General features: G+C 36.8%; 1 protein-coding gene across 1 annotated transcript; it reads left to right on the forward strand.

The window, feature by feature from the left end:
* Nucleotides 1–8,502: 8,502 nt before the first annotated feature.
* On the forward strand, nucleotides 8,503–22,667 carry LOC106058440 (ADP-ribosylation factor 4). Its single transcript, XM_056026027.1, has 6 exons — nucleotides 8,503–8,734; nucleotides 17,611–17,691; nucleotides 18,018–18,127; nucleotides 19,001–19,072; nucleotides 19,190–19,315; nucleotides 19,933–22,667. The coding sequence occupies exons 1-6, from the start codon at nucleotides 8,668–8,670 to the stop codon at nucleotides 20,014–20,016; spliced, it is 540 nt and encodes a 179-aa protein (XP_055882002.1). The 5' UTR covers nucleotides 8,503–8,667; the 3' UTR covers nucleotides 20,017–22,667.

Genomic DNA, 22,667 nt, shown 5'->3' on the forward strand with positions numbered 1-22,667 from the left:
ACGAGGTTTACTCCAAACTTCCCTCCGGCCAGCGAGAGGACTACACAGCCCTCAAACAGGCGCTACTCGTCCAGTTCGAGTTGACCGCCGAGGCCTACCACAAAAAGTTCAGAAGTTCCCGCCTCGAACGCAGAGAGACCTACGGCAACCTCTGCGAGAGGCTGGACAAGTACCTTATCAGGTGGCACGCTCTCAGCCAATTGCCAGAGACTTTTGATGGCCTAGCATGCCTCGTACTCTCTGAGCCTTTGTATCTTGCTGCTGTCACTTTTTTTTAAAGTTGTCAGCATTGAATTATTTTTTTTCTTTGGTCGCGACCAGACCGGCCCATTTGGTACCGGCCCACCGGGCATTTGCCCGTTTGCCCATATAGCCAGTCCGCCCCTGCATCTGACATTTTGGTTCTTTGTGATCAACATTCAGACTACTCAGTGTACTCACTTATGCTCCTAAATAAACTGATCTCGTTCTGACTACTCACTTAGGCTCCTAAATAAACTGATCTCGTTCTGACTACTCACTTATGCTCCTAAATAAACTGATCTCGTTCTGACTACTCGCTTATGCTCCTAAATAAACTGATCTCGTTCTGACTACTCGCTTATGCTCCTAAATAAACTGATCTCGTTCTGACTACTCACTTATGCTCCTAAATAAACTGATCTCGTTCTGACTACTCGCTTATGCTCCCGTATCTTTGGCGATGAATTAATAACTGATGAACTTCGTCTGTTTATAACAATGAATAGTGTAAATGATCGCTTAATATTTTTCTTGAGTTTAGTACAAAGTAAATAATCTAAAGTACAAGTCACTTATACAATGACTTGCGTCACTTATACAATGACTTGAAATAAAACACAGTAAGGCAGTGTTTCTCACATTCCAGGGTGACGACTCCCCAGATAACAACATTTTCGTTCGAGCCCCCTTTAGAAGCTGGTGCACAGAGGAGCAATGTAGGCTTCCACAGTGAGGCCCTTGAGTTTTTTTTTAACAATGTAATAAAAAAGAAAAGAAACTTAGTCACAATTTTTAGATTTTATTTTTCATTTCCATTAATTTATTACACTGTATAGAATCCAAATTAACGTCATGAAATTTCACTAAAACGTTATTTTTTGTTGTTTTTTTTTTGGGTGGAAATTAGTGTTGCCTACACCCCATTTTTAGGCGTTGTAAAAAGTTCTTCCCGGAGGTAGAATTGAGATGCGACAGGTTTCCGCTCAAGACGGCAAGGGGTCTGAAAATTTATTTTTTTTTGGGTCTAGTTTCCAAAATAGTTTCTTATGTACGAATACCGTTTATATTTTCAAAGGATAATGGAATAATTGGAATTTATATAAAATATTTAAATAATTTTTTCTTTAACTATTTTTTTTAAAAGTAACATGGGAACAATGATTTGGCCGCCCCCTTAAGTCGGCCGCCTGCGTGCAATGCACACATTGCACAATAGGTAGCGGCGGCCCTGTATAGGCCTATATATATATATATATATATATATATATATATATATATATATATATATATATATATATATATATATATATATATAAACGAAAAGCGTCCTCGCAATATCGACCATTTCAATTCACTTCCTCTAGTCGCTGATCTCTCTCTTGAGACTGAATTTGCAAGTCTTTAAATACTACTTCTTGTCCCCTTCTAGCCACATCTAAATTAGTTTTAAAGCTTACGGAAAAACCATCATCGTTTTAAATAAACAACATAGGCTACAATCATGATCTTGTCCTCTTTAGAGGTCGGACGGTGTAGACTTTATGCAATAGCTACTTTATGTTACGTGACAATATGTAAGTCAAATGTATTTTTTGTTAAGTAAAATAATGTGTGAAAATGATGATCAAGACAATGTTAATTAACAAACCTATTAGAAAGTTTCCTTTTATTGATTAATATACATAAACTCTTTGATATAAACTAATTATATGATATGTCTGTAGCTATCTTTCAATTCTTATTTTACTAATTCTTTACCCAAGACTTATTTCCCCTTAGCTTAGTACATTTTTCTCTAAATCAGGGGTGGGCAACCTTTTTGTATCGAGGGCCGCATTAAAAAAAAGTTTTGGAATTGCGGGCCGCATATATATATATATATATATATATATATATATATATATTTATATATATATATCTTAGAAATAAACGCTAGCTAAGTGTGTAGACTATTTATTAATTCATATTTACACTGTATTATAGTCACGTTTCTTTCTTTCTTTCTTTTTTCACACTCCGCGTTGAAAAATTACAATTACAATAAGAGTTTGCAATTTTTGAAACTAATTTTACGATTTTTTTTTTTTTAATTGCTGTTGACTTTTTATATTACAATATCCCCACAAATATACAGTTGTACTTAATGTGCAGTATTTTACTTTTTACACTAGTGCATAATGTTCCAGATCTGTGAAAATAGCTTACAAGTTGATACCCCTGTGATAGCTGTCAAATTACAGTCAGTTAACATTGTCTAGTGATTATACTTGTTTGGTTTCCACAAATAAATGTTTGCTCACTGAATGAGACAATAATATATGTTCCGGAAGTTGAATGTCGGGACGAGCGAAACATGCCCTTGTGGAGCATCACCAGAGAATGCTGACCATGCCCTTCAAGGTTGCATACTAAATCAAGACACCCGAAAAGGACTCTCCAAAGATAATTCGGAGAACTGCCTGATCCGGAAATCACTGCGAGGTTTATCTCAGATATAGGATTACTGATCTGAACCCTTCAACATGTAAAATGAGAACGAAGAAGAAGAAGAACAGATGTATGTGTACCCAAATAGTGTGAACAGCAGCAAAGTTTTTTTAAGTGTGGAAATACAACTTCTGGCATCCATAAGACTCCCGTGGTTGTACTGACTGGAGCTTCTCTTTGCTTGGAGTTATGTCCTCTGGAGCGAATCAGCTTCTGCGATAAATGTTGAGCTGATGGTATTGAAAACTGGTTCTTGACGTCTAAAATTTGCTTTTATAAATAGCACAATAAAAGAATCTTAATAAGTGTTGTACTTTTAATTATTTCACTAAAAATTGTTTCACCTTTCAGCAAAGGAAAATGACAAAAACTATTTTCTTTTGCTTGCCTGTAGAAATGGGAAAGCCTTGTTTGAAAAGATTTAACATGCATTTATATTTCATATGTAAACAACCAATCGCAACAGTAGTAATTAAAAACATGAAATCTGTCTTCCACTCTTCATTAGAAATATTGGTAACAAAGTCACAGTCATTGTCCTTCAAGTAACGTAACAATTTTATCCTTGAGATTTTATATCTCCTTTGCCTTCCCCTTGTTACGCTAGCATGTAGCCCGCGGGTCGTAATTTGCCCACCCCTGCTCTAAATATCTATCTATATATAGATCTATATAATTCTCTTCAAGGCTCAACAGTTTGGACACCGAGAAGTAAAGAAAAGATCACTCTTTTATTTCTACAAGTCGGACTAGAGTTCACCCACGAAAAAATAATAGTGTGTGTGGGGGGGGGGGGACAAGTAGTATTCAGCTGTCACTAAATGGCAGGGCCGGACTTAGCCATTTTGACCAAGAAGTCATAGAAAGATCACACTTTTATTTCTGCAAGTCGGACTAGAGTTACCCCACGTATTTTTAGCAGCGAAAAAAAGGAGGATAGAGGGGATAACAAGTAATCTACTCCATATTCCCCAGTCACTAAATAGCAGGGCCTGATTTAGCCATTGTGGGGCCTTGTGCCAAACGGATTTCGCGGGGCCAAGTTTGGGAAGGGATACGGATAAGCAGTGAAAATTAAGAGTTTGTATGAGAAAATAAATTCGTCTTTGCATTTTATTCATTCTTTACAACGTACAGAATTACTTTGCGTGTCGCAAAGTCATACAGTATATCATAATAATTCTATTTCCTACATAGATCACGCTCAATAGCAAGAATTACCAAATGCTTCAATCAATCTAAGCGAATTGTTGAACTCAATTAATTCTTCATTAGTTTGAGGCACGATAAGCTTCTTTCACCAGATTCCACAATTACGGCTAATGCATAATGCCGTTTTTTTATCGCGCGTAGGATTCGCGTTTTCCGTATTAAATGACACCCCAAAATGACAATTTTTTGTCTATATATTTCAGGAGATTTGTATGAGTTTTCAAAAGATTTTAATAATTTCCGGAGATTTCCTGGACTTTTTCGTATATTTTGCAATTTCAGAAGATTTCCAGGAACTTCTGGTAAATTAAGAGGCCGCCGGAAATGTGTTATAAGTTATAAAATGGTTTAATTTAATAATTTACACCTAGAATTAGCGCGGGTTTTATGAAAGTGCGGGGCCCACTGCGGCCGCATAGGTTGCAGTGGCCTTAGGCCGGCCCTGCAAAATAGCGGCGTATGCTACGCCGTGGGTCGACTAGTTTTATATAAAGAAAATTAATTACGTCTAATAGATTTTTTAAATTAATTTTTGTGTTATCATCGAACATGAGCTTGTATGAACATTTTTTTAACGAATCTAAATAATACACAATCTTAGAGAGGAAGTGGAGATGGATTGGTCACACCCTTAGAAAAGATACCAGCAACAGAGCTAGGCAGGCCATAGAGTGGAACCCCCAGGGAACAAGACGCAGAGGAAGACCAAAAAGAACATGGCGACGCAGTGTACTTGAAGAAGCAGAGAAGACCGAGAAGAGCTGGGACACCGTCAAAAAGCTAGCAAGAGACCGTGGAGAGTGGCGTGTTTATGTCGAGGCCCTATGTTCCATGAGGAACTCAAAGGAATGATGATGATGATGATGAAATAATACACAAGAAACATACAGAGCCACTACGAGCCAATATAAGCGTTGTAATATTTTTAGCATGACAAGAGCTGTGGTGAGATGGAAAGAGCTCGAGATTTGAATGCCATAGAAGGCTGGACCCATGGGCGTAGCCAGGGGGGGGGGGTTGGGGTTCAAACCCCCCCCCCCCCGAAATGAAATCCCCCCGGGGGGGGGGGGGAGTCGGAATTTAGTGACTGATTTTTTGCTTTGATTTTGTTTATTTTAGGTGAGATTTTAATACTAAACCATCACTTGCCCCAGCACAACCAAAGGGGTTTTGAGTTTAAAACCCCCTACCAGGGGGGTTCGAGTTTAAAAACCCCTACTAGGGGTTTTGAGTTTAAAACCCCCTACCAGGAGTTTTGAGTTTTAAACCCCCTACCTGCGTTTTTGCAGTTAACTCCCCCTCTTCTATAAAACAAAACAAGAAAAATGCAAAATCCCTAAATTTCAAGAGCACAGTTAAGGGAGATTTTGATTTTAAAACCCCCTCTAAAATTTACTTTTTAATATAAAAAAGCTAATTACGCACTCAAAATGTTATGAGCGTAGCTAAATGGGTTTTGACTCAGTTTTGAGTTTAAACCCCACTTCAGCGGGGTTTGAAGGTAAAAAATACCTCTTTAATAATAAAAACAAAGCAAATTATACACTAAAAATGTTATGAGTGTAGTCTAAGGGGTTTTGAGTTTAAACTCCCCTCCAGTGGAGTTTGAAGCTAAAAAGTACCTCTTCAATATAAATAAAAGAAAATTACTCACACTAAAATCTATGAGCGTAGCCAATCCAATCGGGGGTTTTGAGTTTAAACCCTTCTTCTACAGATGGCTTTTTTTTTCCCAGTTCGGCATAGGATTTCCTTGATTTAAACCCGATCTCTATAACTGACTCCTAAAATCTGTCTTAGCCATCTTTGTTGAGCCACATTTAGTGTTTTTCAATTTCGGCAGATGACTATTCACTGCAGTTTATTAATGGAGCCCTGCCACTGGTAAAAATGTGTAACCTCACTTGAATACGCTCTTGGAATTAAGTGACTGTAGTTTGCTTTAGATTTTATATCGAAAAGAGAAGTTTTATCGTCAAAATCATCTAAAGGGGTTTTAAACTTTAAAAAAAAACGCCATCTGTAGAAGAGGGGTTTAAACTCAAAACCCTCGATTGGATTGGCTACGCTCAAATAATTTTAGTGCGTAATTTGCTTTTTTTTATATATATTGAAGAGGTCTTTTTTAGCATCAAACCCCTCTGAATGGGGGTTTAAACTCAAAACCCCTTTTGGCAACGCTCTCATAGCATTTTGAGTGAGTAATTTGCTTTTTTCTTACACTGAAGATTTTTTTTTAGCCTCAAACCCCCCTGGCGGGGGGTTTAAACTCAAAACCCCTTTGGCTACGCTCATAGATTTTAGAGTGAGTAATTTGCTTTTATTTACATTGAAGAGGTACTTTTTAGCTTCAAACTCCACTGGAGGGGAGTTTAAACTCAAAACCCCTTTGACTACACTTGTAACATTTTGAGTGTATAATTTGCTTTGTTTTTATTATTAAAGAGGTATTTTTTACCTTCGAATCCCGATGAAGTGGGGTTTAAACTCAAAACTACGCTCATAACATTTTGAGTGCGTAATTAGCTTTTTTTTATATTGAAGAGGGGGTTTATCGTAAATTTTGGAGGGGGTTTTAAAATCAAAATCTCCCTTAACTGTGCTCTTGGAATTAGGGGATTTTCGTTTGCATTTTTTTTTTGTTTTGTTTTATAGAAGAGGGGGAGTTAACTGCAAAAACCCCAAGTAGGGGGTTTTAAACTCAAAACCCCTGGAAGGGGTTTGTAAACTCGAACCCCCCTGGTAGGGGGGTTTAAACTCAAAACCCCCTGGTAGGGGGTTTTAAACTCAAAACCCCATTGGTTGTGCTGGGGCAAGTGATGGTTTAGTATTAAAATCTCACCTAAAATAAACAAAATCAAAGCAAAAAATCATTCACTAAATTCCGATCCCCCCCCCCCAGGGGGGGGATTTCATTTCGGGGGGGGGGTAACCCCCCCCCCTGGCTACGCTCTTGAGATCTACTATAAATAATTAGCAATATTTAATGAAACAACTCACAGGATGATACAACATTAGACCTACTATACAACAATAGACCTACTATACAACAATAGATCTACTATACAACAATAGATCTACTATACAACAATAGACCTACTATATAACAATAGACCTACTATACAACAATAGACCTACTATAAATAATTAAAAAAACGTCCACTTCGGTCTGTCATAACCAATATATAAAACAAGCAAAATAAAATTAATAGTTTAAAAAACAAAACTTATACAAAGGGAAGGACCTTAAAATCACTACCACATATCTCAATACTGCAGGAATTATCTCTTATTTGTTATATAGAACAAATTTAATTACTTATCATTAATTGATTAGCTATTTTGGTTATTTTTTATTAATTAATTCATGTATTGTCACCGACTATGAATAATTATGTACAATTTCAACTTGCTCCAAAAATTTGAAGTAGTAGAGGAAACGTGTAATAAGGGAAAATACTTCACATATACAGCCATCTCTCAATAAGTAGCATTTATTTCCCTTTTTCAACACCAAACAAAATAATTAATTGTCAATAAGTAATAATTTTTTTTTATTTATTCATGTTTTGTTAAGTACAACAAATAATTGTGTAAAGTTTCAACTTGATCCGAGAATGAATGTGGGAGAAATAAAGTGTACAAAAATTGTATAGTCAAACTTTATATTAAGGTTTGTTTTAAAAAAATATATAAATCATTGATCAAAGGGGAGTTACCGAATAAACGTTTCAAAATTCGTATTGTAGCAATTATCTGTTCTTTTTCTTTGTTATATGAGATTATCAGCTTCAAAGCGCCTTTCGGAATATTAGGATCGGCATTTGGTAACAAAATGAATCCCGGTGGAGTGCATTGGAACAGGAATTAAAATTGCCGAGAATGAAAGAAAGACCAATAAGTCGAAGAGGTCGTTTTTTCCTGTATGAAAGATTAAACTTAGCAGTGATGATAATAACATAATCCAGCAGGAGTAGGACTACATTACGCTCGATCTCTAGTCCGAGTGTCTGGGCCCTTGAAAGGTGTGAAATTTGCTTCTGTTTGACCCTCGGAACCAGCTCAGTATGAAACATTGAATTCTGAATTATCCCCATAACGGAGTTATTAACTATAGAAATAGCCTATACAATAAACGTTTAATAACTTTATATTTTTTGTATTTAAATTAAACTAAACTGAAATTGAAAAATTTGAAAAAAAAAATTTAAATAGAATGAGTGTCAAGAGAGAGAAAAAGCAGCAGTAGAACTTTAACATGATATTCTTAATAGGCTTTTAAGTTAATTTCAGTTTAGTTTAATTTAAATAAATTTTTCAAAGAAAAACTTTTGTCCGAATTTAAATAGAATAATAATTGTTATATCTTCTCATTTATCTGTCTCTTGACTTTCGATGTAGGGGTGCTGTGACAGTTCGCGTAAGCAAATCCATCCACTATTCCCTGTCAGCAGCTGTTCTTAGAAGGATATTTAAGTGTGTTACCTGTGCTGTTTGTTAGATAATATTGTTTCTTGCCTTGTGCAACACTCTTTTACTTTTGCAAATACACGAAACAAATCGGTTGGAGAGTTCAGCGTGAAAAGTGTGACGTCAGTGTGTTGGGGGCTGGAAGAATTGACGTGGCATAGAAGTATTTTATAATTAATTCTATATTCTTTCATAAATAAAGTGGAAATAAATTAAAGACGTTTTGTTCAATACATTTTCCTCTATCCTTTAATCATGGGACTGTCACTTTCATCGTTATTTAACCGCCTGTTTGGTAAAAAGAACATGAGAATTCTTATGGGTAAGTCACGACATAACGATAACTTCCTGTTACTAGATCTAGTCAGTCTAGTGTTAGTAAGGTAGTGTAAATGTTGGTGAGTTAGTGTTACAAGTTACAGACATTGACATTACAGGAATCTATAATCTTTATCTAGACTATAGATCTACTAGATCTAGTCTAGATGATTAGATCTAGATCTGTTTAGATCTAATCTAGATCTATATAAAAATATACTTAGATCTACTTATATTTATATATAGATCTATATCAACTATATGTCAGTATATCATACAATCATAGATAGTCATAGTAGATCTATATAAAGGATGGTTGTCGGACACCCGGGTTTCGTCTCGCATATCGGCCACCTCTATGTATTATTATTAAATCTTCTTTATTTGAATGTTTACTACCCAACTTCCGCATAAATATTGCGCATGGACTATTTTGTCACACTTCCGACACGTACAGCTCCCTTTTAGATCTATATTGAAATTGAAAGTAATTTTATCTGGAGTCAAATTAGACTACTGTAAAACTTAGCTTTTTTTCTCCCAAGGGGAAGAATGAGATAGGGTCTGGAGCTAAGACGATTTTTAAGCCCCTAGATGCATTAGCCAATTAAAACCCAGATATAATGCTTCTAAATAGACACTAGAAACAGATAAATTGTACAACCCAGACTCTCCTTTCCCACTTAAACATGTAAATAGGGGGGGGCCAACAAGTTTTACCTTTTCTGAATAAGAAAACATATCGTCATATGACGCTAGTCATCAAAGGGAAATAAGTTGACACAGTAAATATGGGGAAATAAACAAATTGTTATTGTTTTTTTTTTAAACATTTACAAGAATAATTTTGTTGTTTGTTAAAATAATATAGTACAAAATGTATATTTATGTTAAGTATGTGTTCTTGTGTGTGTTTGTTACATGTTTCACACAAAAAAATTCATAACATATTTATAAAAAAAAAGTTAATCATTAGTTAATGTGTTGTATGCAAAACGTATAACCATTTATTTTAAACCATTTAATATGCAACAAATATGTACAAATGTTATAGCACTTAGGTGCAGATCTTTATACAATAATAAATTGTATCAATGGGCAGCTGAAAAAAAAGTCACAATATATCCATATCATGTAGACCTCGAGTCTACAATTATTGATCGACCAGGTGCGCTAAATGGCCATTGTGTGAAACATCAACATTCTAAGAGATTGTCAAAATCAAAAGAGAGTATACTACATGAAGCCTCCCCCCCCCCCCCCCTTCCCCTGTCTCTTAAGCATACCATTACACGCTCTAAAAAAAAAGCAGGTGAGAGAGAGCAGGAGACTAGCAATTATCGGACTGGTACCAAAAAGGCTAGGTGAGACAGGCATGCACTGCGCTAGTGGAGCTGTGTTACGGGGGAAAAAAGAGTGCCCCGTAGGTAGACTAGAGAGAATACTCCTCCTCTTCTCCCCCGCAACAGAGGCGATTTTTTCCCCTAGCGCGACCAGCTAGGCTAGGCCCAAAGTTGTGACCATGGTGTGATGTCAGTTACAAGCCGAGAATGAAAGCGTGGAGCGTGAGAAAAGTGATAATATGGCTTGTGTCGTTGCGCTAATGTACAGAATAATAAAATTAAGGATGAGATGTCTTAATAATAACATGTTTAATATATAGAAGACATCTATTTCCTTTGAAGTGGCCGATAAATCCCGGCCAACAACTTTTACAGAGACAAAATCATGACGAAAACTGTAACGCATCAGAAAACCCAACCTACCCCTCTTCAGATCAGATCTAATTTTAACTATGCGTAGTGATAAATTACAAAATAGCTATTTTTATAGACAAAAGGATGACGAATTCATTGACACCATCAGTTTATTCATAGGTTAGACCATTACGGAGTTATGAATTTTGAAACTTAAAAATGGCCGGAGAATGGCTTAGTGTGTCCGACAACCATCCTTTACTCTATATGTCTATTCGATCTAGAATCTAGGAGTCGGACTAGGACACTAGGTCAATTTATTTTTTCCAGGACCTACAGTAAAGTGCAAAGTTCGAAAGCATTAAGCCCTCTGGCAGCAATTTTGAAGTTTGGATTTTTATAGCACCTTGTAACAGATGGTATCTCTGAATTCCTTGTCCTTGTTTCTATAGAAATAGATCTGATTTAATGTATCACTAGGCTTAGTTTAAATTAAATATGATGTCAAATAGCCTAAGAGGCGTAGGGTAGGTATCGCCAAGTGTACTTTACCTCGATCGGATTTTTCCCCAGCTAGTAAGCTCGAATGGGTTGATGGAAGGTTCGAACAGATTAAAGAAAATATATCTAAAAACAGTTTTAATATTTAATTTTCACTATAATGTCATTTTCTTTTTACTCCAACGCAAGAACACCTTCCATTGCACCATTTCCCTCCCTCCACAATTTCAAATAGTCTCTTTAAGCTGATGAGCCATCAGACTTCAAAATAGCCTTAAGCCCATTACCCATTTCCTTCACTACCGGGTAGTAAAAAAGAATAATTCGACACCTACTGAGTTTGCCTCACCATGAACTTAGCCTTGACAAGGAAAAGGAAATAGTATTTGTCGGAAGTGAAGAAAAAAGGTGCATGCGCAGTAGCAATATAGTAGTAATTTAGTAAACATTCAAATAAAGTTTTAGCAATAAAAAGTGAACCGTTTGAACCTCTATACTATACAAATCAGGGCTTTTCGAACTTCCCACTTTACTCTAGGTGTATATTCTATATTATATTATATTCTATACTAGATCTATATTTAACTATAATCTTGATTATTATTATCATATATAATATATAGATCTGTAATCTATATATATAGATCTAGATATAAGATGTATGCCTATGGGAAAAAAACGAGAAAAGTGGAGTAAAAAATGACTAAAAACTTGTTTTGAGATTACATTTTTATTTACACAGGTTGCACTTAGAAATAGATAAATGTTTTATTAATGAAATATAAGAGGCTTAAAGATGTGTTATTGACTACTTTAGACAATGGCATTTAAATGCTTAATGAGGATTTTTTTTTTAAAGTTAATTAGAGTCTATGTTTTTTGTTTTTTTTACTTATAATGAAAATATCACTTTTTTGTTTTCACTAAGACAGAAGTTAGGATAGAGTACAAATGTTAATTTTTTTTTCATATTAGATATCATGCCTGGCCATAATTCTATCGCTATAAGTCTTACGTGGTGCTTACAAAGTGGAAAATGCCACTTAACAAAGAAAATAATGGCCATGGAGTCGCCATGGAAGTTTTGGGGATAGTCTATATTACTCTATATGTAATAGAAAAATTTTGTGAACATAAAAATACATGTCAGGCTTTGTAAAGTATAATATTCTTCATATATATTCAAATAGTTTTTGTGTACTAAACACAGGAATTTTTAAGTGCATCTTAAAAAAATTGTTTCAGGCGATTTTGATCGCACTTGTTCAGAAATGGAGCTATTCTTGCCTAATAAACAAACAAAAAATTATGGGAATAATCCCTTTAACTTTAAAGCATAGGAGGTGCTGTGGCTGAAAGGTAAAGCGCTTAGCTTCTGAACCGGGGACCGGGGTTTGAATCCTGGTGAAGACTGGGATTTCCAATTTCAGGATCTTTGGGAGTCCACCCAGCTCTAATGGGTACCCGACACAAGTTGGGGAAAAGTAAAGATGGTTGGTCGTTGTGATGGCAACATGACACCCTCGTTAACCGTAGGCCACAGAAACAGATGACCTTTAAATCATCTGCCCTGTAGAGCACAAGGTCTGAAAGGGGAACTTTACTTTTTTTTTTTTTTTTTTTTTACTTTAAAGCATGTGTCACTGCTATAAATAGATATTGTAAAATTGCCTTATATATATATATATATATATATATATATATATATATATATATATATATATATATATATATATATATATATATATAAGGCGCAGGGAGGGTGAGGAGGTCAAAACCGCCACTATTATCCTCACATTTGGAACTAGGACACCGCCAGAGTATGTGAAGGCAGGATACCTACGAGTGAGGCCCTACATACCCTAACCCCATGAGGTGCTTCAAGTGCCAGGGTTATGGACACGGCGCGGCAGTCTGCAAGAGGAACACTGTGTGTGCCAGATGTGCTGGAGAGGGTCATGAGGACAAGGGCTGCACAGCCCAGTTCAAATGCCCAAACTGTCAAGCTGGCCACTCAGCCTACTCCAAGGACTGCCCTGTGTGGAAACAGGAGGTTGCCGTGCAGGAGTACAAGGCAAGAAACGGATGTACCTTTAGCCAGGCGAAATCGGCTGTACTGGTCCTACCCAAGGGCCAATTCGGCTTGACAAAGACCTACGCCTAGGCTTTTGCTAAGATAGGAAGATCCATAGCCACACAGACGGACACATTGACCCCACCACCCCCTCCTCCTCCTCCAACTCAGAAGAAAACACCGACAAAGAACACACCTCTGAAGAAACAAGAAAGCCCTGTTGTCATGCTAAAGAACAGGTTCTCTGTGCTCGCTGATGAGAGCATGGAGACTGAGCAGCATGTCAAAACCAATACTCCGGGAGAACCCGGAGACATCATGTCTGACACAGGTTCTCCTCAGAGAACCCAGCCAGACACCCCAACCTCTACCGAGTTAGAGGTTGACCAACTCCCTAAGGGGAGAAATCAAAGCGGAGAGGATGCCCGAGGTGAGAGAGGAGGAAATAACCTCCGCTCTAACCAGAGGGATCTCCCCTCTCCAGAGAGAAAGACTTCCCCCAAAAGGGGGTTGTCCTCCTCTCCATCCAAACCCAAGAATAAAAATACCAAGGTCACTGGAATAAAGGGAAACCCCTCTGGGGGCCTCCCAAGGCCAAATAGCTCCAAGTAGGTCATCTAGAATAAGCCATGGACTCCAGAATTGTACAGTGGAATTGTAGAGGCCTCAAGGCCAATTACGAGGAAATGCAGCTACTGATGGACTCTGAGACTCCTGTAGCTGTCTGCTTACAGGAAACATTTCTGAAAGATTGCATCAGCTTCCGAAGCTACTGTGCTTACAGCAAGAATGTTGAGGATGCAGAGAGAGCATCAGGTGGAGTCTGTATCCTTGTGAAGGATAGCATCCCCCATGAGAGGGTAGAACTACAGACCACACTACAGGCCGTAGCAGCTAGGATAACCCTTCACAAGGTTATCACTTGCTGCAGCCTCTATCTACCACCAGGTGCTCCATTAAACCGAACAGACATGGAGGACCTATTGAAACAACTCCCCCGGCCTTATTTAATCCTTGGGGATTTCAATGCCCATAACACCATGTGGGGATCCAACAATACCGACACAAGAGGTCGTATGCTGGAGGATATCTTCCTCCAACATGATTTATGCATACTTAATGATGCATCACCGACCTACTTGCACCCAGGAACTGGATCACTCACATGCATTGACCTCACCGTATGCGTCCCCGGACTTCTGGACGATTTTAAATGGTCAGTTAGCAATGATCTACGGGGAAGTGATCACTTCCCAATCATCATTACTAACAATCTCCCTTCATTGGGACGACCTCAGCGGTGGAAACTGAATAAGGCCGATTGGGAACAATTCCAAAAAAGATGCTCCGAGGATATCACAGAAAATATCCTCGATGAACAGAACCCAGCTGATACCTTTGCTAGCAAGCTACTAAGTATAGCCAGGAAAGTTGTACCACTAACCTATGCAAATCCAAAACGGCCTAGCAAACCATGGTTTGATACAGCTTGCAAAAGTGCTATTGGCGATAGGAAAAAACGACTGGCTGCATTTATAAAGAATCCTTCCCAGGAAAACCTAAAGCTATTCAGGATAGCTAGAGCAAAGGCTAGACAAACCATACGGTCAGCCAAAAGGAATTCCTGGAGAAGTTTTGTTGGCAGTCTGGATGCCAAAACTTCTGCTAGAGCGGTTTGGAAGGCAGTAAGGCGAATCAAAGGGAAAGAATCAAATGCAATAGGGCATTTGAAAAACCAAGGACGGACTGTCACGTCCCCCAGAGAAATAGCTGACTGCCTTGCATCCTCAATAGCAGAAAAATCATTCACTGCACACTACACACCAGAGTTCCAAAAAGTCAAAACCAGGGAGGAAAGACACCCCATTGATTTCAGGTCAGAGAACAATGAAGACTACAACAAACCGTTCTCGCTTGAGGAACTGAGGGAATCGCTGGACAAGTCACATGACACAGCGCCTGGAGAAGACGAAATCCATTACCAGTTCCTCAAGCACCTTCCCGAACCCTCATTGGCAGTCCTGCTAGGGGTCTATAACTGTGTGTGGCAAACAGGCGCTTTCCCAAACAGCTGGAGGAAAGCCACAGTTATACCGATACCTAAACCGGGAAGAGACGGCTGTGACCCAGCTAACTATCGACCAATAGCACTAACAAGCTGCATCTGCAAAACCATGGAAAGAATGATTAACAGTAGGCTGGTCTGGTACCTGGAGAGGAATAAAGTGATCTCAAACTACCAGTGCGGATTCCGGCAGGGGCGGACAACAACTGACCACCTGGTAAGGCTGGAAGCTTATATTAGAAATGCATTACTCAGAAGAGAACATCTAGTAGCTGTATTCTTCGATATAGAAAAGGCCTATGACACAACCTGGAAACATGGCATTCTACGTGACCTGGCACTTATGGGGCTTAAGGGACACCTCCCCCGTTTTGTGGAGGAATTCCTGAAAGATCGAAAATTTCAGGTTTGAGTGGGCAACTCCGCTTCTGACACTCATGACCAGGAAATGGGTGTACCCCAGGGCAGCATTCTGTCAGTCACCCTGTTCAACATTAAAATAAATAGCATCATAAATGCGCTGTCCCCTGGCATAGAGTGCTCTTTGTATGTTGATGACTTTGTCATTCTCACTTATGGGAAAAACATGAACACCTTAGAAAGAAAATTACAGTTATGTTTAAACAAAATTCAGGGTTGGGCAAACTATAATGGTTTCAAATTCTCAGACTCCAAAACAGTATGCATTTTTGTAATCTAAGGGGACTCCACCCAGACCCTGAACTATTTATACACAAAAAGAAGATCCCTGTCATGAAAACTACAAAATTTTTAGGCCTCACCTTAGATTCCAAATTTAATTTTCTCCCCCACATTAAGGAACTTAAGAAGAAATGCCAAAAGTCATTAAACATACTAAGAGTACTCAGCCATACGGATTGGGGAGCTGACAGAGATACCTTGCTGCTGCTCTAGACTACAGATCCATAATATATGGAGCAGCAAGGAAGTCGTACCTAAAAATACTGGAACCAATACAAAATGCTGCCCTGCGTCTCTGTCTCGGCGCCTTTCGTACATCACCTATCCCAAGTCTCCATGTGGAGGCAGGAGAACTCCCCATGGATATAAGAATGAAAAAGCTTGCAATGCAGTATATAGTCAAGCTAAAATCCAACCCCACGAACCCTGCTTTTGACTCCATATTTAACCCCACAGAGGTAGAATTATACAATCGAAGGCCTAACATCATACAGCCGTTGGGCCTTCGAATGAGAGAACCCATCCAAAATTTAACCCCACCCATTGACCAAATCTCTAAAATAGAAACCCCTCAGAACCCTCCTTGGCTAATGAATAAACCCAAATTAAATTTATCCCTCCTCAATTTCAAAAAAGAAAATACAGACCCAAGCATACTACAAGTCCACTTTAGGGAACTGCAGGAGAGCTACGGAGATTGTAGCACCATCTACACAGACGGATCCAAAATGGAGGGAAAGGTCACGTGTGCCTGCTCCTTTCGGAACAAAACAATCTCCCGTAGACTCCCCGATGGCTGCTCCATCTTTACGGCCGAATTGCACGCAATATTGCTTGCACTTATGGCCGTAAAAGCATCAGAAAGGAGGAAATTTATAATCTGCTCCGACTCCAAATCTGCATTGCAAGCTTTGGGGCGGATGAAGACTGACATCCCATTGGTACATAAGAGCCTGAAGCTGTTGGACCTAATAACAGCCGACCGTAGGGATGTCACCTTCATCTGGGTCCCCTCCCATGTTGGCATTGAGGGAAACGAAGCCGCAGACAGAGAAGGAAAGAGAGCCCTAAATCATGCGGTGTCAGGAACCCAAATTCCCTACTCGGACCTGAGACAAAGTATTGCCTCTGCCGCCTATCGAGAGTGGCAGAACCGATGGGAGGCTGAGACTCACAGTAAACTCAGGCAGATTGTGGCGGATGTCAGGTGGCGGCCCACATCTTAGGGTCTGACAAGGCGTGGTAGCACGACCATGTCCAGGATTGGCCACACCTACATCACGCACTCTTTTGTACTGAAGAGAGAGGAGCCCCCACTTTGTGAGTACTGTGACTCTCGCCTCACCGTGGAACATATCCTTGTTGATTGCCCCAGATACCAGGATGTCAGGGCGAAATATTTTAGAGTCACTAATTTAAATACACTATTTGATAATGTCGACCCTGGGAAGGTACTGGGCTTTATCCGGGAAGTGGGGCTATCTACGAAGATCTGATTTATGAATTTGTGAACATGCACTATTTACATTAGATTTTTACCAAATATTTAAATTTTTACTACCTTTACTATTTTAACTGTGAATAGACCTTGATTTTAATGATATGACTGTATAGAATCTGGCCCTTGTTGTTTAGAGAGAGAGGGATCCTTAGGGGACTGCAGGCACGACATGCCCAAAATTGTGCCGATGTGCCTCAAATCAAAAATCAAAATCAAATCAACCTTTTTATATATTATGCCTTTAAAAAATGATTTGCTTAGAAGATAAAACACATGTATACATTCAAATATACCCTAAAAAATCAGTCTATAATAGTAATTGATTTTTATATACTTTCAGTTGGTCTGGATGCTGCTGGAAAGACAACAATTTTATACAAGCTGAAATTGGGTGAGATCGTAACAACCATTCCAACAATAGGTAAACATGTTTTTGATCAAATTTTTATCATTGTGCTGGATGTTGATTAGTGTGAATTATCAAACTAAGCATCACTTCAATATAATGTCTAAAACCCATCAATGGTTATAATAAAATTTAAATAAAACGTAACATTTGTTTAAAAAAGGCATCATATTATGATTGTTATACTTCAACTGAAAATAGTTATGAAATGGATTAAGTGGTTTATAAGAAACAATCTATTGCATTGTTTTGTTTTCAAAATGTTTAGAGCTTTTCACAAATTAGTTATTTTACCACTATTTACTGTGATGTTTTATTAAACTATTTTTTTTTTCTCCTAGGTTTTAATGTGGAGTCAGTAGAATATAAAAATATCAGTTTTACAGTATGGGATGTAGGTGGTCAGGATAAAATTCGACCATTGTGGAGGCATTACTTTCAAAATACTCAGGTGATCTATTGTATTTACTTTAGCTTTCATTTTAATTTGAAGTTCTTTGCTTTGGCTAATAATAGAAAGAATACAAAATATCTTGATCCTATATAAAATTATATATTACTTTATAACAGTGATGCCCAGCTTATTATGCCATTTTAATTTTTTACTCTCGTGTCGCAAGCCACATGACCAAAAAGATACAAAAAAGAAATAATATGAATATTTAATTAAAACCATTTTTATAAGATAAGATAATTTTATTCATCCAATCAAATGGAAATTCAGTTTGACTACAATTGACAATATCACCGTAACTACTGTGCAATAGCAGTATAACTGAATTTCCATTTGATTGGATCAATAAATTATCTTATCTCTAACAACTCTTACAGCCAAATAATTTTCTAGTCTCTCTTTGGTAATTATTCTCATTCATATGTTTTTAAACTAGTACTTACATTAATTAATTGGATGCTTGAAGTTATCCACGGTCATCTGAATAACCTATGTACTGTTATGGATAGAAATGTTGGCGGGCTCTGGGTGGGGTTTGTAATCATGTGGCCCTGTGTAGCGATGGTGGGACCAAATAACTTTAATACTCATTTGAATGCTCTTTTTTAAGAGCAGGACAGCGAAAATGGATGTTAGATTAGTACCTGGTTGCTGCTGGGTTAGGATCAGTGGTTAAAGTCCTGCTTTGGTCTTGTCTATATTTCACCATATTTTCTTCACTTTTCTTAATAACCTTAGTGTGGAGTGGAAAATATCCAATCACCAAAAAATATTTGTCATCTCATCTTGCTAAAAACATACGTTATTTTATAATGAAAATAATTAATATGAATATGAAAGATTATAAAATTCTGTTGTATTCATTTGTAGGGTCTCATATTTGTGGTTGACAGTAATGACAGAGAGCGTTTAGCTGAATCAAAAGATGAGCTGACCAAAATGGTAATGAATGTTTTATACTGTTGTAAGCTGCTAAAATAATTACTTTAAAATTATTTTTAAAGTTACAGTTATTGTGAGCTAACAGTTAACAAATATACAAACTTTTGATTTGATTAGCTCCAGGAAGATGAATTGAGAGACGCTCTTCTTTTGGTGTTTGCCAATAAACAAGACCTTCCAAATGCAATGTCTTGTGCAGACATTACAACTGCTCTTGGTCTTCAAAATATGAGAAACAGAAAAGTAATTTTTTAACATTTAATACTTAAATAATATTTTGTTATTTGGGTGTATCAAGCTTTTTAATTTCATGTTCAGATTTTATTTGAATTAGTGTTATGATTTTAAGTAATCATTTTTCATGAAGACAATTATAATATTGAATAATTTGTTACTAATAACTTAATGTTGCTAAATAAAATAACTTCTAGCAGCATCTAGTCAATTTATGTTTCAAGTTTTATAAGCCCTGAATTGATTTTTAAATCATTGTAATCTTCTTGTTTTTAACATTCAGACAGTAAAAAAACAAAAATTGAAATAAGAATTTCATTGTCTATGTTTAACATTGAACATTTAAACTCTGAAACTCATTAATGGAATTTGACATAGAATGAAACATTTAAAGCATGCCTAGTGTACATGTCTTGTGTGATACAGCCTATAGGGCCCTATGCAATTCAATCGGCTCTATAAAACAAGATCTCACATAGAAACTTTAGAGAACAACTTTGATACAGTTTTCCAAGTTATTAGTCTAGTTTACATTTTTTTGTTTTACTAAGTACTCCTTCCCCCTTTTTTTTTTCTCTAAGAACTAGTCTTCAGTTACAGATGTAGTAATGAAATGTTTGTTTCAGTGGTACATCCAGGGAGCCACAGCAACCCAAGGCACTGGACTCTACGAAGGATTGGACTGGCTGTCCAGTGAACTCTCCAAGTGATCCTCATCTCATGTTTAGACAACACACCATCATTGACTGGGTTTTTATAAAGTTTCATCACCCTGAATCTTAATGTTGACAATTGTTTAGTCAAATCATCATGTTCTGACTGCCTTTGGCTTCTTGACATCTTAGAGTTAATTTTCTTCTATTTTATTTTTTAAAAAAAGACGTATACTTACATTTTTGTTTTCTGGGTCTGTTTTCTAACTTAGTAAGATCAGAGTGAATGTCAAAGTATTAGTTTGTAAAACTCCAGTTGTCAGGATTGATGTGGCAAGAAGTCTTATAGGAAAGCTTTGGTCTCTCTGCTGTCTCATAAGGTAGTAGAACCCTGTCTTATTGTTTTATTCCTTCCTGTGCACACAAAAAATAGCATTTTGGGATCATAAGGAGGAACTCAGGACATTGTCAACACTACCAATCAATTCATTACCAATATTTGGCTTTTCCTCTTAGTTGGTGACAGTTGCTTGTATATCTGATGTTCAGTCAACTGGAGATTTACTAAACATTGTACTTGTCTAGTGATAGAGATCACTGCTTCAATTTCATGATACTTTTTCTTTTGATTTTATGGACAGATGACATTCAAACTATCCAAAGGTATCATTGCTTTCTATAGACATATTTATATATATATATAATGATGACTTCTTTCATTTTGTTTTTTCTTGTACAAAATACCGTTTAAGGAATGAAAATAAGATATTTTGTTTTATTTATAGGGGAAGTTTTTGTGTGCAATAAAAGACATTCCCCTGGGCTGCATGAATAAATTTTTTTTAACAAAACAATATCAGTTGCCTTTATTTTTTTTATTTTTTTTCCTGTAAACATTTCTTTCATTCAAATTTATTCTTAAGGTGATTTGTATTTCATATAAATAACGAATATGTTGGAGTTGGTGCTCCATATATTTTTTCTTCTTGGTGATGATAAAAATTCAGTTAATGTAAATGAACACATTTTTTTTTTGTCCATTTGTTTAATCAGTTTGAGAAAGGGACTGCATTTGATCTGTGAGTACAAATGTAAGTTGTGGTAGTCTGTATGGTTTGACTAGGATGGCTTTTGTATGAGAAATTCCAATGGGTGTAATAGTTGATTTGTTTCACCGTCTTTCTAGTCTATTGGTCTTAATATTATGTTCTTTTTACCAGGACTGGACTGATCTCTTGTAGAAATATGTTAGTGTTTAAAGTTGTTATCTGTCAACTTCTTAATACTTATCCACCTAATCTATACTGTCACATGTTATGAGTTTTAGTGTTATAGTGCTCTTTTTATTCTTCATTCTGGGCTGAAAATAGTTTCATATTCCATGTCAGCACAGAGTCATGGGATGTATGCATCATGCAAAGAAGGGATTAGTTTGACAGTATACACATGTGAATGTATTTCTTTGTTTAGATAGTCTTGCCACATGTTTAACTGGCCTTCTTTTGATGTTTGAATGGGCTTCACTTTTCCTATCCAGCACCTTTTTGTTTTGACTTTTAATGAAATCACATACTGCTTTGTTTGTTGACTTCATATGGACCAATCAAAGTTATTGTTCACTGTTCAAAACAAAATATTGATCAGAAAGGGATTTTTTGGTTCCTAATGACCCAACTAAAGAGAAAAAGATTTGGGTACGAATCATTTAGTTTCACTTTGTTGTTGTTGTTCAAAGTGCTGGCAATGTGGGACATCTTAGGGAAATTCTCCACTAAGGATTATTCTTGGTAGCTTGAAGCTGGAGCCTTTGAAATAATATTTTCTTCCAAGCTCACACTGAAACTAAAATTTAAATATGGAATAAATTGAATTAATAAAGACATTTTTTTTTTGTTTTAAATATAACATAAACCTATTATCTAAGTCTACTAGGGACATCAGGCACGACATGGCCTAAATTGTGCCGATGTGCCTCAAATCAACAATCAATCAATCAATCTACTAGGGACATTCATGAAATGTTTAGTGTTTCCTAACATGGGAGGTAAACTTATGTGAATAGAATTAGTAAGCCACTTCAAAGAAATAAAATGTAGGCTCATGACACTTGCATCAATTAATTTCAACTTTCACATTCACTTGAAAAAGTGTATCACCTGTATGGAACTAGCCTAAAAAAAGAAAGATTGTTTTTGACATGTTTATCTTACTATGGTCTCTCATATTTCAACAAGAAAGTCTCACTATCTAAGCATAAATATCTCTAATGGTAATTTAATCCTTTGGACCCAATGTCAGCTTTATATCATAGACCCAATACACTACCTAGATGAAATTGTTTAGGCTAATGGACTGATTTTTTTTTTTAAATTATGATTTGAATCAATAGATCATAGAACTTAGCTAATTGCCAACTTTATTTATAGTGCACTTGATTGTTTTATTTTGAAATGTATAAAGTCCACCAGCGCTGGGAACAGATGAGTTGATACCACGCTACGGAATGTCATACTTTATGTTTTTCTAGGTATTAGTTGATGTATTTTTTGTTTCTAATATAGAATTGAGAGTTTATTGATGCTGTATATTTTTGGCGAGAGAAGTGCTATGTGAGTTACTAGAAGTTGAACCCTGTATTAACCTAATTTGTTTGTACAGTAGTCTTGTGGTACTGCACAGAAAAACATTATAAAAGGGATATAACTCAA

Source organism: Biomphalaria glabrata, chromosome 4 (genome assembly GCF_947242115.1).
Source record: "Biomphalaria glabrata chromosome 4, xgBioGlab47.1, whole genome shotgun sequence".
Classification (NCBI taxonomy): domain Eukaryota; kingdom Metazoa; phylum Mollusca; class Gastropoda; family Planorbidae; genus Biomphalaria; species Biomphalaria glabrata.

Bases quoted from the DNA above. Each gene is read 5' to 3' on its own strand.
- LOC106058440 (XM_056026027.1), top strand. From the start codon at position 8,668: ATGGGACTGTCACTTTCATCGTTATTTAACCGCCTGTTTGGTAAAAAG. The intron at 18,128-19,000 runs GTGATCTATTGT...ATTCATTTGTAG, and splicing joins ATTACTTTCAAAATACTCAG to GGTCTCATATTTGTGGTTGA. The intron at 19,073-19,189 runs GTAATGAATGTT...TGATTTGATTAG, and splicing joins AAGATGAGCTGACCAAAATG to CTCCAGGAAGATGAATTGAG.